The following is a 16,360-nucleotide window of genomic DNA, read 5'->3' as shown; positions in this document are numbered from 1 at the left end:
GAAGCTCGGTGGCAGCGAGTTCTTCCGCTTCCGGTCCGTGCCCTTGCCCGTCCGTGCGGCGGCGGCGGGATGTTGGCGGCGGCGGCGCGGGGCCTGGTGCGGGCCGCGCGGCGAGGTGAGGATGGGCGGGCGGCGTTCGGTGGCAGCTTGGGGCGCCGCGACCCTCACGCGTGTTCATTCTGTCCTCAGCTGGTGCGGGCCCGGCAGCGGCGGCGGCGGCGCAGACCCGGCTGGCGGGGGGCTCAGCCGCGGAGACGCGCCGTAAGTGAAGCGGGAAGTGCGGCGGGAGGGGCCTTTTGTTTTCGGAGGGCTTCGTTCGCGTTGTTCCGGATCGGAGCGCGGTTAGCGTCTTCCCGGGAACCGAGATGTTAGGCAGGAAGGCGAGGGTGCCGGTGGCCGTGCGCGTTGCGGGTGCCCTCCTGCCTCTTCTTTCTGGCCACGCTAACGTGCTTGTGGCTCCTCGTCTAGGCTGGAAAAGAACTACGAAACCACCAAGCCCGACCATCTGTCTGGCCTTTTGACCCCCACCACTAAGCCACGTCCTGCACTGCCACATCTGCACATGTCTGAGATGCCCCCAGGGATGAGGTCTCCACTGCCTCCCTGGCAGCCCGCTCCAATGCCCAACCCCCCCTTCCATGAGCAAGTTCGTCCTCGTACCCAATCTAAACCTCCTCTGCTGCAACTTGAGGCTCTTTTCTCACATCTTATTACTTATCACACAAGAAAGGTGATCGCCAACGTTCCTCTCAGGTAGCTCAGAGGAGGTCTCCCCTCAGTCGTTTGTTCCCCAGATGTTATTTTTGTGACAGTGAACTCTGCACTCCGCTATGCACGTATTGTATATTTAGCTTCAGGTTTACCATAAGTAAGCTCTGTAGGATGCCTGAATCTGCCTGGCTTCTGAAAGAGCTGCTCAGAGATTGAGAGTGATTAAAGGGATTTTTAAGGACGTAATGAATGTTGCTACTCTTTCTGTGGCTTGCCCTGCTGTAATCTGTTGTTCTCCATAGCTACTGTCAGACCAAAAAATGAAGTAGAACAGAAGCAGCTCTGTGCATTTGGGGAGTATGTGGCTGAGATCCTGCCCAAGTATATCCAGCAAGCACAGGTAGGTGCTGCTCAAGAAATTGTTCTTGCTGGGAGGCAAGGGACCGCATGAACACACTGCTTCCTGTTAGATGTCAAAAGTTGTTGTGTGGGAGGGAGCTTGTCAGAATTACACAAAAATTACAACTACTATTGAGCCACTTTCTCTGATGTCATTGTGTCTGCTGTACCATATGCTCTCTTTGTACGATGTCCTGCTGGATTCTGTGCAGTGTTCACTTTTACTAGCACGTGTGCTAGTTCCCTTTCCATCCTTTTCATCAGGTGACCTGTTTCAATGAGTTGGAGCTTCTGATCCATCCAGATGGGATTATTCCAGTTCTGACCTTCCTCCGAGATCATACTAATGCTCAGTTCAAGTCCTTGGCTGACTTGACTGCTGTTGATGTCCCATCTCGGCAGTACCGCTTCGAGGTAAGAACTGCTCTACGACATCAAACTCGCAGAGTTTCACAAGTGCTAATGGCTGTGGGTGCTGTTGCAGCTAGAACTGCATTTTTTAATTCACAAAAATCAAAGTCCATTCTGGAGTGCAGGGTTTGTTTAACCTGTTGATTATGGAAGTAGTAGTAGAACTGATACTGCATGAATTCCTAGCTTGGCTTTCCTGTTCTGTTCTAGAACAAGCTAGAAGTCTTTTTGCAGGGAGTGGTAGGAGTGGTTGGTTTTCTGTTTGTTTGTTTTGCTTTGTTTTTACAAAAATGTCCAGAGCCTTCTTTCTGCTAAATACAGAGTGGTACTCTGCCTTATTCTGCCTGGGTCCGTCTGCTGCTGTTGACACAGCCAATCATGATTTGCCCTAAAATTCCACCAGTCTTCTTCTCCTTAACAATTTTCTAAAAAAAGGACAAACTTCATTAGTTTTAAAAACATCTTCTGACATCAGGACCTATTTGAAGGAGTTTAGATACTCAGCATATTGTCTTCTCACCTAGTACTAGAAAGCTCTGTTCAATTTATTGTAGTTTACCCTAGGAAAAGGTACAGTATAAAAGCAGAAAATTCTGGGTCACTGGTTGTAGGAGGCTGCCTCCTTATTGATGAAGGAGATGTCCTTCTTCCTTTGTCCAATTTGGGCAGATCATCCTTCAAATGGGAGAAGCGATGTGGTTTAATTCCCAGAAAGTTACAAGGTTAAGGAAAAGTAGCTAATTTATTTTTCCTCTTTTGTTTATCTTGTGGTAACAAATTTATGTTCCAATTGGATCACCGAATACTGAGAGTAATTGGTAGCCATTTTCTTTGTGACAGTCTATTGTCATGTGTTTTCATTCCTCCAGTATTCTCTAAGATTTAGTATTCCTCTTCAACTGTTTTTCAACAACTGACATTTTATAAATCCCACATGCTTTTTGTTACACTTCCAAGAAAGAGATAATATATTGCAGCCTCAGTTACAGTGCCTTTCAGTGCACAGCTCCTAAGAGCTGAACGTGATTTTGCTGAAAAGGAATATTTGAAATAGGCTTAATGTATCTTTGCTCAGCCTGTCTTGTATTGCTTAGAGACCTTCAAAGTCCATACAAGCCCAATGCCTTCTTGTATTCTGCTTCAGATTGTTTACAATCTCCTGTCTCTGCGATTCAACAGTCGGATCCGTGTGAAAACATACACTGATGAGCTGACACCTATTGATTCAGCAGTGTCTGTGCACAAAGCAGCAAACTGGTATGAAAGAGAGGTGAGTGCCAGCATACTTGGGAGCAGTCTCTTTTGAGGGGGGCTGTGTTTTCCTGATAAAACTTGGTACTTAGGGCTCTGAGAAAGAAAGAAGTGTTTCACTGGCTTCCTCTTCTGAATAGAAGGAAAAAAAGGTGCTTGGTTTGTTTTTGTTTAGTTCTTTTATGACTTGCACTGGTAGTACACAAAACCAGGCAAGTAACTGAAATTCTGTGGATATAATAACAAAGTATTTGTTCAAAGTAAGAGGAGCCTTTGTTAGCAGGACTTGTTTGTTTTCATGGTTGGATTGACCTTTCCAGGTGAGGTGGGGAATCGCGGATATGTTAGAGAGGTTAGAATGGAGACAGACTGTCTAATTAAACTTGTCTCCCTTTCATTTAGGTTTGGGACATGTATGGTGTTTTCTTTGCCAACCATCCTGATCTAAGGAGAATTCTCACAGACTACGGGTTTGAAGGCCATCCTTTCCGGAAGGACTTTCCACTCTCTGGTTATGTAGAGGTAGGAGATGCATTCGTGTCTGCAGTTATAAAATCTCTCTAATATTCCTATCTGAGTTTCAACGCAGAGATGCGATTGCTTTATAATCTTTCATCTAAAAAGCAGCTAAAGACAATTAACTGGTGTGCATTCTAGCAAGCTGTACATATCTCCAGCATTTGAAGTCATCATATATATCATCTGCAATAAGGCAGCCTAAAGATAGGAACAATGAGCAATTTTAATGCGCAGTGTGCCACAGACACTTCTTGGACAGAGAAAGTGCTTCTGCTTTTAGCACGAAACTTTCTACTCAAAAGCTATTTATGCCTATGGAAGTAAATGACAAAACAGATCTTTCTGCACCTGGAACTCTGCTTTGTGGAGTTTTAGATTTAAGTTACAGAACTAGAGTTCAACTGACTTCATTCATCAAGCATTTACTATTGTGTGCTAAATCACGAGTGAAATGAGTGTATCTGGTTATCTGCTTAGTTTCAAAGTATCTGTTTTCACAGAAGCATTTGTATTTGGTGCAGTTCTGAGGCTGAGCTGAGTCTCAAGAAGAGACAGTGAGGTTCTGCAGGCAACAGGTGGTTTTAAGAAAATAGAAATAGTGCAGTCCTGTAAGTGATGAGCAGGCAGCAGATTTGGAGATCTGGATTGACATAGTAAGGATAAATCAGTCCAATCTAGTATTCACCTACCCTTGCCCTGTGTTCCAAATATTATGCTAAGAAGCACAACTGAAACCAAACAAGCTGACATGATGGCAATTCACAGATACTCATGAGAGTAGTACCCGTGTACAGTGGTGTGGATAGACCACCTTACTGCAATGACTCAGGAGAACTTCCTTTGCCATATGGCAAACTAAACACATTGTTCTATGTAAACTTTGTGTGGACTGCAGGCTAGGTACTCCAGATTCAGAGTGGCCACACACCTTAGGTGCGTGGTAGCAGAAAGGAGGGTATTTTTGGAGAGTACAGAGGTCCCAGTGTCATTTGGAGGTCTCCTCTTTGTGAATTAGGAGAACTGAAGCTGTGGCAGAGGCCTGTGCTTTATCCCATCCATGGCATAAAAACAGGGGCTACTTGTACTGGAGGCTGATCTTGGTCATAACCATTTACATCCAGTGGCAGAGGTGACAGTGGGGGCTGTATGAAAATGATTGTCCTTTGCTCTGCTCTAGGTGCGGTATGACGATGAAGTGAAACGAGTAGTGGCAGAACCTGTGGAACTATCTCAGGAATTCCGCAAGTTTGATCTGAATAGCCCTTGGGAGGCATTTCCTGCTTATCGTGCGCCTCCAGAACCCCTGAAAATAGAACCTGGAGCCAAGAAGGAAGATGCAAAATAGCAGCAGAATGGAGCGGGTGCATGGCACCATCCTTTCTGTTCGAATGTAATATTTATAGTAATAAAAGTTGTTATGAGACTCTTGCCTGTCACGATCACATAAATTGTTGTTTTCAACCCAGATGAAAAACTAAGGATGAAGTATGTTAATTTACAGTCCTGATGCTCTAACTTTGAGCTCTAAGATCCTAGGTTTGTCTTTTTTGCTTGGAAATTGAATGGAGTTGCTTTAGATACGCTACTTTTGTTAGCTGTCCCTGGAAGTGTAAGTCACAACCTGAGCACTTACTAGTGCAAACTTCAGGAGACTTCTGAGATGGCTGTGCAGCTTCAATAAGAGGCATGTCTCAGCTCTACAATGGGCTCTGGGAAGACCATAGATGCAGCAGACACAGAGAGCTCGTGTATGTTCATGATTCTAAACCAACTGTTATTAGGACAACACAAGCAGCACTTGAATTCAGACCATAAAGACTGGAAATAGCTGCACTGTCTCTGGAACTTGGTCTGTGTTCTGCTTGCAGGTAACCTCTCATATGCTTCTGCATACCAGCTTTTCCTTCAGGGTTCAGCAGCCTTTACTTTTTCTGGCTTTTTCAGACTGTGGTTTTCCCTGCAGCCGAAATATTTCTCGTCCCTTCTCTTGTAGAAGAAAGTGCGTGCATCTTTGTCACCTTTCCAATTATTCTCAGCTCTGTGACATAATAGCATTACCACTATCTTTGCTGTTGTGGAAAATCTCAGCTCTCCAAAAAAAAAAAAAAAAAATTATTGTAGCTTTTGTCCACCCACCAGCTGTTGGTATTACATCACAGCAGTCATCAATTAATAATGTCTGTTGTTCGTAGTCCAGAAAATACATAACATTTCTGCACCAGAAAGCTGACTGACCTCACTAAGCTCTCAAATATATTGTGTAAGAATTTGATAAAGTAATTCACAAACTGTTTGTAGAGATTATCTGAATCATCCCAGTACCACTTCAGGGCTTTTTAAATTCTTAGATCACTAAACAAGGTGAGGCTGGATAAGGCCCTGGGCAACCTAATCTAGCTGTGGTGCCCTGTTAATTGCAGGGGAGTTGGTCTAGATGGCCTTCAGAGGTCCCCTCCAACTCTAAGGATGCTCCGATTCCATAAAACAGGAGCTGGGAAAGTCAGAGTATGGGACAGAGACAGGAATAGAAATGATAAATTCACTTAAGGGAAGAAAAAAAAAAAAGATAGTAAATCACTGCAACTAGAATGTGGCCTGTTTGCAAGAAGAGCTGGGCTGTATGGTAAGAATCAGGTTCCAAATTTGTTTACACCCTAGCTCTGTAAGCATGGATTTCTTAAGTTCTTTTTTCTTCCTTAATTTGTTTCAGGCTGTTGTGGCCAGCAGTGTTTGGGATATGACTCAGAACAGCATTCTCTAATTAAGACTGGTAGCATTTGCCATTATTATTAAAAATTAGACATCTTTATAGGCAGAAAAAAGGAGAAAGAAACAGAAGTCAGCAGAACTTTGTGTTTTAAATAATTTCTAGGTCCTCTTAGGATCTGCCAGTGTTTGAATTGATTAAATAGGAAATGTACTTTTAATCATTTCTACAATATATTCCACAGCTGGTTCTATTTTCTGTTGCACCAGCTCTTTTGCATTGTGATGCTCATTGCACAAGACAGAAGCGTATAACACTACTTCTGCCACTGTGAAAGATATTAATTAAGAGCATTTTTCCCCCCACTATGGTCTTTATTACCCATCTCAGGATGCTTGAAGCACCATAACATATGATGTATTCACAAAAATACTATTTCCCAGTATGATAGGTCAGAAGAGTGACAGTAACTAAAACAGAAGGAAAAGCCACTGAACATGCTTGTGCAGAGGGAGAATTTGATTGACAGCATCACACAACGCACTGTCAAGTTAGACAAAATGCCGCATTTGCTAAAGAATACACAGAGTCCAAGCAGCCAGCCCTGAAGGGACAAGCATTGGCTCCAGCAGGTCTTTAGTATGTGAAATATTTGCTAATGGACCCAAATATCTTCTAATTAGAGAAGTCTTGGAGCTTATAAAGAGTGCAGTTTACTCACCCAGACACATTGTCCCAGGAGACAGGAGGTTACACAACCTCACAAAGTACTGCCAATGTTGGCACACCACCTACACTGTTTCTGAGCCCCAGGGGCCATGCTTTCATAGGAACCTGCTTGCTCCGGGGTCCTTGTGGCTGGTGGGCGCTTGCTTCACACTGGGCAAGGCTGTTGTCAGCACGGTCAGACACAATGTTGTCTTCTAAATCCTCTGTCACTGCCTCGATGAGGCTGCCAGCTCATTTGCCTGCACAGGATATTCCAAATGTAGGAGGATGTTGGATGAGACATATGTGCAGTAGCTGACAGAGAGATGTCCTAATCAGAGGAGACATTTTCTTATAACAGAGCTGAATAGAGTTTAGGTGATGATTCACAGTCACCATCTTGAGCTTCCTCAGCTGAGTATGTTTTATTGGTGTTTTCCAGAACTTTGGCATTTCTCCCTACAGCCATTCACCTCCACCACAGCCACACAGCCTGTATGGGCCCAGGTGATTGATATCCATGCAAAAAACAAGAACAAAAACAAGGCAGGGATTTCAGCTGGGCCTTGGAGTCCTTCAGAGCAAAAGTTACAGGACTACTGAAGGACTGACTAGGTGACATCACACCTCATACTACTGCACCCTATCACATCTGCCTCATGTTATGTGAGGGCCCCATTCCATCTCTTTTGTATAGGCTGCACCTGATTATAGACAATGCTTTACTCAACCTTGTTACGCTTCTTCCTTCCTGTGACTCACAGTATCACCTACCCACAAGCCACATATCTCCTCCCTTTCATTCTTAGCCTTCTATTTCTCCTCATCTTCTTCCTGAGCACCTGCTGGATAGGCCTGAGGCAAGAGCTGAAATTAGGACTAGGGGGAATGCCTTCAAGCTGCACCAGGGGAGATTTGGGCTGGATGTTAGGAAATACTACTTCTCCAAAAGAGTAGTCAGGTACTGGAATGGGCTGCCCAGGGAGGTGGTAGAGTCACCAACCCTAGAGATGTTCAAGGAGGAACATTTGGACGTTGTGTTGAGGGACACAGTTTAGTGAGAACCATTGGTGATGGGTGTATTGTTGGACTGGATGATCTTGCAGGTCTTCTCCAACCTTGGTGTTTCTCTGATTCTTAGATCTCCCCAAGTTGTGGGTGAGACATGAAGCAAGAGATTCCTCCAGTTTTTAAGCAAAGTTTTGCTTTCAAGATGCTACCTAACTCTTTACAGTCTCATCTCAAAGAAACCTCCCTTCTAAAGAGGCTCTTCTGGTGCTGCATTAAGCAGACCTTAAGCCTTCTGATGCTTCTCTACACCACATACGTATCAAAGTACAACCTATGCAACAAGATGCTTGCCCCACCATACAGATGTAATCTGCAATGGGAAAAAGCAGCAACAGAAATCCACAGCACTAAGAGGATGAGTAGCTTCAGCTGTACAAGCACTGCTATGTTTGTGTTCACAACTGAAGAAAAAGAAAAAAAAAAAAAAACACAAAGACCCAACACAGTGCAAAAGAAAAGGCCTGTATGAACACTGTAATTGTGGATGGAGACAGTAAGTGCACCAATGAACAGATACAAGGTTTGAGGGCTTGCAGGAGTCTGTATAATGCAAGATCCAGAGGAATTCTTCCCAACAGGTACCATCATTTGTAACTTTGGAAAACTAGGTTTGAATGGCTGCTACCTCACTTGTATCTTCTTTTGACAGTTCCTCCCTCTGCTGCACCATCACCTGGTGATGGGCCAACCTTCTGCTGCTTGGAACAAAGTTTGGCTCAACATTCAGCCAGCTCCTACAAACTTTGGTCTGTACACAAAGATGGTTGTAATACAACAAAAAGCACAGCAATAATAGCAGAGCAGCAAGATTGTAGGCTACAACAAGCGAGGGCTCCTGATATACAACAGCTGTAGACACAAATATACAGAAAAGAAGCTGCTTACCTTCAGAAAGCCTCAAGGACATAGGGAGCTCCAGCAAGATACCCTCACCTCCATTGCCAACCCTTAAATGAGGTCTGGAAGGGGTGGATCCTGGCTCCAGCTTTTCCAGTCACGCAGGGGCATTGCATGCAGCTGAGCTCCCCTGGGTTGATCCTGCCTCCCCACCAGGTGCTCAATCACTGCTTCAGGCTATTACTTAGTGTTTTTGCTATAAAGGTGAAGGGTCTTGAGAGTAATATGTATAAGGATTATCTGAGGTTATTGGCTTGTCTGGCTTAGAGAAGTGGAGGCTGAGTGGAGGCCTCATGGCAGCTCTCACAAAGAGAGAAAATGAGCAGCACTGATCTTTTTGGTGACTGTGACAGGACCCAAGACCTCTGTCGGGAGATCAGGTTGGGTATTAGGAAAGGTTCTTCACCAGAGGGTGGTTGGGCACTGAAAAAGTACCACAGGGCAGTGGTAATGGCCCTAAGTTGGAGTTTAAGAAGAGTTTGGACAATGCTCTCAGTCATAGAGCTTGAATTTTGGGTGGTCCTGTGCAGTGAGGAGTAGGACTCAATAATCATTGTGGGACTCTTCCAACTCAGGAAATTCCATGGTTCTATGACTATACCCTTTTTCCCTTTCCCACCTCCCAGATTGAGAAGATCATTGTGTAAATGCCACAATCAGCCAAGGTGCCCCTGAAGTAATCTGACATTCTGATACTGCTCCTGTGACAGATGGCCTGACCAGAGGGCATGTGGAGGAGCAGCACTGTGCACATTCAGCTGTGAATAGCTGGCAAGGACACAACCCCTCAGGAGGAGCAGATGTACCACCTAACATTGCATTTGCACAGGCAGGGACTACGTTCAACTGTCAGGATCACCTGCTTGCTTCAGAGCACATCCCATATAACTACCGCTGGTTTACAAACACCTAAGGCACATGTTTATCGTAACTGCAGTTGTCTTTCTCTGTGGGATAGTGAGGCAATTCTGCAAAACTCCCCCAGCTGAAGGCAACAAACACTACCTATGCTACCACCTCCTACCTGCTGCTGGATCAGTCATCTGAACGCAGTCTATGGGCCTTCTCTCTCCTTCCTCCCACCAATATGACTATCTTTTTGTAGATACTTCAGCTGCATGCAGTTCCTAGGACATATTCCTGTTGACGAGATCAAATATAACTTATGCAGATGTTGGCCAAAGTTCTGGATGACTGCTTTGTCAGGTATTGCAAAACACCACAGATGCATGCTGAAAAGAGGTTATTTCATGTCCCAAAAGATGCAGCATTGTTGGTTTTGTTTTTTTTGTTTTGTTTTGTTTTGTTTATTTGTTTTGGCAAAGTAACTTCTAGACAGTTATGTGAACACAGTGGATTTTAAAGGATTCAGACGGCACATCAATCTCACTGCACAAATGGGACATCAGAGTCTATCTCTTGAGTAGCAATGCTATTTACAGTTTAGTAAAAGATATCTCATGCCAGAATAAAGGAATGCTAAAGAGGAAGCAGCAGAAAATAATGAAAACTGAAAGAAGCATTGTTTAGCTGTAAGACAGCCAGGGCTGTGACAGAAATACAGGTTTTACTTTGATGCAAATGGGGGGAAAATGGCCCTGGATATTGAGGTCCCCTACTCTCTTAATAAATCTGTGCTTTTTTTCATAGTTGCTGTAAGCCCACATATTGATTGGTCTAGCTGCAGACACTGGAAATTTCAAAAGTCGGGCTGCATGGTTTGCACAATTTGTCTTAATTGTCAATTTATTAAGTGGAAGGTCATCTCATAAACTACCTGGTGACCAAAGCCACTACAAACTGATGTTCTCCAACTTGCTGAGAAAAGTATGCACTTCAGCTTCACTTCTTTTCTTTTTTAGGTAGACATATTTCCCCAAAGGACATATTTAACTTGAGTGAGATGGCACTATTACTTAATTATACTTACGACTGATTCGTATGACCCTAACTATGCAAGAACCTGTTGGTGATCCTGGAACAATATTGTGCCATACAGAGTAGCAATACACAACATCCTGAGTGAGGCAGTAACAGAAGTGCAAAGATGTGTACAGCACAGCTATCTTCTGCAAAGGGCATCAGATGAAGTTTCACCTGGGTAATTCTCAACACCTAAAGCAGACCTTGCTCATCGTAACCCAGAAGTCACAGGAGAGGATGATGAGGTGCTAAAGCCTAACTGACTCCGATCCTTGCTATATACTGAGTATCCTTTCCTGAAGGTTTGCTACAGGGCTGAACAAGTAACATTTCTTCTGCCTGCTTGTATATTTTGGCTGCTACAGCCCTAGAATGAATCTGCCCAGATTGCTGGCCTTATCTGTTTGTGACACTTCTGGACTGTGTGCAGATTTTCAAACTCTGTAAAAGGGAAAACTGAACATGAAGCCAAGGAGTGGAGAAGTTCCATGGAGATGGGATGGCACTGTGCAGAGGAGAAAGGGACCAAGAGGTCCCCCCTTCTTCAGAGGCAATCATGCGTAATGAAAGTTCTTAAAACAAATAGCTGTGTATAATTAATTGCAGTGGAAAATCAGTTTTTGGAAGAGAAGCTTAAATAATTCTGCCAAAACCTTCACATCAAAGTCTTCCAAGTTTCCAAAATACGATGAAAAATATCCTTTGGGGTTAGCAAGTTCAGCTGCAAGGCCCTTCCCAGGGCTGCAGTCATAAACACAGAAAGGCGGATCTATTCTAGCAGAGGCTGTTGGATCAGAAGCAGCCAGGAGAGACACCACAGCAAACAGCTTTCACTTCAGACTCGGCACAGTCTGCAGAGGGGATGTGAACCATTACTGGGCATGGCTGCTATGGCCCAGGTGCAGCTCAGCACCTGGCTGATCCTGTGCATCTTTGCTGGATCCCAGAGGCTAACAGGTAGGAAGTGCACCTGTTTGTTCGTTGCTGTAGCTTCTTGGCTTGGCAAATATTTGTGTCATTCCAGCAGTACTACACTTGGTCTGCTTCTTCAGATATGATCAAATGCATCAGCTAGCTGTGCTGATGTAGGAGAGGGCGTATTAGCTGGAGTCCTAGCTGGCTTTTGTACAGCAGAGAGACATTAATGCTTACCTGCAGGATGAAGACCTGCTGCTATTTTTGATGACAGGAGGAGGGTTTTCTTGGTCTCTACTGAAAAAATCTGCTCCTGCAATGATGTCTGCAGGTTTTCTAGATGCTTTTTGGGAAAAAGAACTACTGTGAAATGATAAAAGCAAATAAGGGATCATTTTTTTCCATCTTCAAATTACATTTATCTAACTATTTCAATACATTATTTGTTATGCTTTGATTATGTTTATTAACAACAGTAGTTTTGCGGCTATGACCGACTTTACAAGCCAGCCAGATGTTTCTTATTAGAGGTTTCTGTGAATTTAGTGTATCAGTTAGCTGAGAGGGGAAGCCCAAAAAGGAATTTTCAGATGGTGTAAAAGCTTTGCTGGCACGTCTATGGAGGAAGAGGAAAGAGCAGTTACATCTCTGCTCACATTCCAAAGCTTCAAGTGGCTCAGATCAGGGAGCCTGCAGCTGTGCAGAGAAACATATCTCAGCCTGTGGAGACAGCGTGCACAGGCAGCTTGTACATCTCTCTGAAAAGCTTTAGAAAATATGGAAAGTTGGAAGTGGGGCTTGGGAGTAGTCATCACGCACATGCAATATGAAATCATTTTTCTGCTTTTCATAAGCACCTGCTGACCTTAACTCTGCAGTACTCAGTATATATTCTCCCTCTTTCTTAATATAGAAAAGCCTTCCTCCATATAAGAGTGGAGAAAAAAAAAAATAAGTGTCAGAGAGCTTACTAGTTTATACCAGTTTATATTTCATCTTTCCTGGAGCGAAGGATCCATAGAAGGGAGTCCTGGCTTGTGACTACACAGATCAACATGGAGAAGGGAGGAGCTGCAGCCTCCATCCCACAATCCTGGGCTGAAGAAACACGTGGCTCCTCTTTTATTTTTTTCACAAAGAAAGTAAAAGAAAAGGTAAAATAAATGCAGAACTTTAAATCATCAGAAGATTTAATAAATATTAGAATTAATGTGACTCTCATATTAATAATTGAGGTTATTAGTAATATCCTCATATAAATGAGGTTAGGTGACCCAGCAAGGAACTAGCTGGATGTGAGAACAGCCTCATAATCTGCATCTGCCACTGGCAGATGCTCAGGGAACAAATGAAAAAACAGGGTGAGCATCAAGTACTATTTCCACCAGAAGTTCTAGGAGCCTTCTCACGCACTCTTCCCATTGGGCAGCATTTCTTTCTCCCTGCAAAAGCTACAAAGAAACCCATTGCCACAACCCATCTGCTCATCTCCTGCTGCACCCAGCTCAGTGTGAGGGGCTTCCTTGATGTCTTCTAAAGCAAATCCCCTGGCTGCTTTAGCTCCATGATGGCAGGACTGGAGGTCATCACATCCAGACCTCAAATTTTCCTCCCTTAACCCCTTCTGCTTCTTTCGTGATGCTTGCGTTGCTCACTGAAATCCTGAGGTCAGCATCTGTCATAATTGTCAAGCTGCAAGTGCCAGCTCAGAAATACTGAAGGCTTTATTGACAACCAAATGATAGAAATAAATGGGAAGGGCCATGATCTTGTGGTGTCCAACTCTGCCTGATGTCTTGCAGATGAACATCCTTACAGCAGGGACGATGTCAGCACCAACGCACCCCACCGCGGCCCAGAGGACGCCGACGTCATGTTAGAGGTCTCCAGGGCACTGCAGTGCCTGTGCTCCCATTGGCCTGCACCTAAAAACTCTTGTGTTGTGCGCTGTTCTCATTGTATTTTGGGAACGCCTGGAAAACACCTCTGTGGGGTGGGCCGGTGTTGGGAGATGCAGGTGGGAGGCGAGGGCTGGATGGGGCTCCGTGGGGAAGCCGAGACATGGAGCCAGGCAGAGAAAGGGTGTGGTGCTGGCAGTGACGGAGGTCGAGCAGGCGGCTTTGCAATGCGTGTGCTGCTCTTCTCTTCCAGATGCTCTGGGGCAGGCTGGACATTCAGGCCAACGGGACAATCCAGCTGCGGGACGAAGAGCTGGCCTCCCTGCGCACAGCACGGTGGTTCATGCAGATCTTAGAGCGTGAAGTTCCCAAAACACCGATGGAGATTGAGCAGCAACTGAGATATTACTCACAGACTGATAGCTCTTTGCCTCTAACAGAGTTTGACCGCCTGCTTTTCACCAGTGTTTACTGCGCCTATCAGATCCGCTCAGTTCAGGGTCTGGATAAAAATCTCTGGATCCGTTTTTTCTCTCAATTAGCTGATGAAATCTTTCGTGATCTGTGCAAGGGGCTCTGCCCTGCAAATTCCACCCTCCTCCTGGCTTCCTGGCCCTCAAAGGAAAAACCTTCACATTTAGCATCTCTGAAACATTTTTATCACTCTAATCTGGCCAGGACCAAGAGAGACACTTAATAAGGGAAACAACCATGGGAAGGTGTGCATCTGACCTCAGCTGCAATCTGGGCTGTTTCAAATGCTGACGATCCTTCCACATTATTCTGGACTTTGCAGAAATATGCCACATCTCTCTCTCATCCAGCTCTCTGTATTTATACACAACGTTTTATTTTTAGATAGAACAGGACATATCTCAAAATTGCATCTCACACTTTCCTTTTTTTTTCCTTTTTTTTTTTTTTTAAGTGGGTTGGGCTGATGTAGGCAGTGCTATTTAGAAGTGTTATCTATCTTGATCACTGATGCTTTCTAGGGAGTTGTCCTGGCAGGTTTTTTCCAGGATGTTACACTGGTGTCTTAGCAGAATTTATCTTGAATAATTCAGCTTGGCGTCCTCTATTCCTTCTGTGGTTTCAGCCAAATGCAGTCTTTTTTCTCCTCTCCAGTAATCAGCTAAGCAGATGCTGCTGTGTTTCACAATACAGGTAGTGCATTTAATTTCAGCTTCCTGGTTATGCAATTTGCATTTTATGTGCCCAAAGTAATTTTCCACATAATGTGTTCATTTTTCTTAAAAGATCAACCAAAACTGTATGTATTCTACAAAGCTTCCCTGTATTTGTATATTATATTTACATATGTATACTGCTTTGTGTCAGCCAGCAGTTTGGAATATACTTTTTATATCTCATTTAAATTCCCAAGGATAGTGACCTAGTTATTTCTACAGCAGATTTTATCTCTTCTGAAGTTCTTTTCCATACTGCTATGGCACTTTACAAGACAAACATAACAAACACACAATCTTTATACTCAAAATCAGAAACATAATTATTTTATAGAATGAGATTCTTAACTTTCTCTATCTTACACATTGCTGTGTGGAATTAAATAAATATGATCATCTACACAGGAGGGTTTTGATTTTTTGTTTGTTTCTATTGGGTTTCCTGCTGCCACATTAATTTTGAGTATTCATTGCACATGCAGATGGTGGGATCTGTAATTTCTTTTCTATTACATTCTTAGTTTTCCACGCTGAAAAAGGAGGCGTATGACATTCAAGGAGGGAACTGCTAGCTCTTGACCTAGTTTATTTTTCTCCAAGCCACTGCTGCCCAGCAGATGGAGAGACAAAATAGTATTTCTGAGACAGGAATAAGCCTGGAAGCAAGAAGACACAGAGAGTGGTTTTAGAGGTCAGGTTAGGGCTACAAAAGGCTACAGAACAGATTTACATCATTCATAAAGCTTTCCCCCCCCCCTTAAGGATGTAGGCGTAGGGACTAAGATTATCATTATATTTGAAGTATAGCTTCTAGGAAGCTAGGAAGCTAGTGTCCTATAGTGTCCTATCTCAGTGTTCTTTGGCCTTTTTTTTTTTTAGTGTACCTCCAGTCATCCTTTTCCCAAACATACCTTTAGTCTTTAATGTCTGTGATGCATACAGTGTGATAAAGCTAGGGAGTGGTTGCAAACACATCCAGTTTGAGCACAGAACAGCATTAAAAGGCTGAGCTGGGATGGTAGCAGTGCCTGGAAATACTGCCTTGCTGCAAAATGCAAAGTCAGAGCTGTATGTAAAGATCCAGGGGGTTGGCTTGGTGATGCAGATGCAAGTGTACTCTTTCGAATTCAGGATGCTGTTAAGGTCAGTTTAAGGGCTTTGCTACTTGTTGAGCGCAGCCTACAAGTTAAACTCAAGGGACGTCACACAGTTCCAGGCATGCTTAAGATGGTGCATTTCTGCCGTGTATTTTAGGAGACAAACCAGGGTTTAACTGTGCTCAACTGCAGCAGCACTTCACCGTACTGCGCTGAAGCTTCCAGCCTGCTGGTTTCCTAAATCCCAACTGCTGCCTTTTAGGAACATACCAGTGCCCTCTACAGCCACAGCAGTCCCACTGCAGCAGCAATACGGCTCGACGGAACACAGCCTGTAGGAAACCACTGGAACACAACTGCTGAACATGTCACTTAGAGGTAACTTCGATCCCATTTGTGCTAGGTTACCAGTGCGGCATAAACCTTAGCCATATCCTTATGTTCAAGGAGTTACTTTCTGAAGAAGTTAATGTCAAGGCATGGCACAATACTATTCACACGTAAGTCATGACCTAAATATTAGATTTTTAAAAGTACTTCTAAAATTCCTATTACTTACCTTGTTTCTAAGCAATCTTGTTTCAGAGGTTGGGTCATTCCTAGATTTGAGACCTCATCCTTTACCACAAGAAACAGAAGTAGACTTTTCTTTTCTTAAATGTA

General features: G+C 43.9%; 2 protein-coding genes across 2 annotated transcripts; both read left to right on the top strand.

Annotated features, from left to right (window-relative positions):
• Positions 1-54: 54 nt before the first annotated feature.
• Positions 55-4,714, top strand: NDUFS3 (NADH:ubiquinone oxidoreductase core subunit S3). The gene is made up of 7 exons (XM_048947964.1): positions 55-115; positions 190-261; positions 1,014-1,111; positions 1,375-1,524; positions 2,666-2,791; positions 3,175-3,294; positions 4,469-4,714. The coding sequence occupies exons 1-7, from the start codon at positions 70-72 to the stop codon at positions 4,634-4,636; spliced, it is 780 nt and encodes a 259-aa protein (XP_048803921.1). The 5' UTR covers positions 55-69; the 3' UTR covers positions 4,637-4,714.
• A 4,958-nt stretch (positions 4,715-9,672) lies between these two features.
• Positions 9,673-15,002, top strand: FAM180B (family with sequence similarity 180 member B). Its single transcript, XM_048947966.1, has 3 exons — positions 9,673-11,554; positions 13,315-13,394; positions 13,664-15,002. Exons 1-3 carry the CDS (start codon positions 11,479-11,481, stop codon positions 14,105-14,107), a joined length of 600 nt encoding a protein of 199 aa, XP_048803923.1. The 5' UTR covers positions 9,673-11,478; the 3' UTR covers positions 14,108-15,002.
• The last annotated feature ends 1,358 nt before the right edge of the window (positions 15,003-16,360 follow it).

The sequence above is a fragment of the Lagopus muta genome, chromosome 6 (assembly GCF_023343835.1).
Source record: "Lagopus muta isolate bLagMut1 chromosome 6, bLagMut1 primary, whole genome shotgun sequence".
Taxonomy (NCBI): Eukaryota; Metazoa; Chordata; class Aves; order Galliformes; family Phasianidae; genus Lagopus; species Lagopus muta.
This window is presented reverse-complemented; position numbering and strand designations above follow the sequence as displayed.

Bases quoted from the DNA above. Each gene is read 5' to 3' on its own strand.
- FAM180B (XM_048947966.1), top strand. From the start codon at position 11,479: ATGGCTGCTATGGCCCAGGTGCAGCTCAGCACCTGGCTGATCCTGTGC. The intron at 11,555-13,314 runs GTAGGAAGTGCA...GATGTCTTGCAG, and splicing joins TGGATCCCAGAGGCTAACAG to ATGAACATCCTTACAGCAGG. The intron at 13,395-13,663 runs GTCTCCAGGGCA...CTTCTCTTCCAG, and splicing joins ACGCCGACGTCATGTTAGAG to ATGCTCTGGGGCAGGCTGGA.
- NDUFS3 (XM_048947964.1), top strand. From the start codon at position 70: ATGTTGGCGGCGGCGGCGCGGGGCCTGGTGCGGGCCGCGCGGCGAG. The intron at 1,525-2,665 runs GTAAGAACTGCT...ATTCTGCTTCAG, and splicing joins CTCGGCAGTACCGCTTCGAG to ATTGTTTACAATCTCCTGTC. The intron at 3,295-4,468 runs GTAGGAGATGCA...GCTCTGCTCTAG, and splicing joins CACTCTCTGGTTATGTAGAG to GTGCGGTATGACGATGAAGT.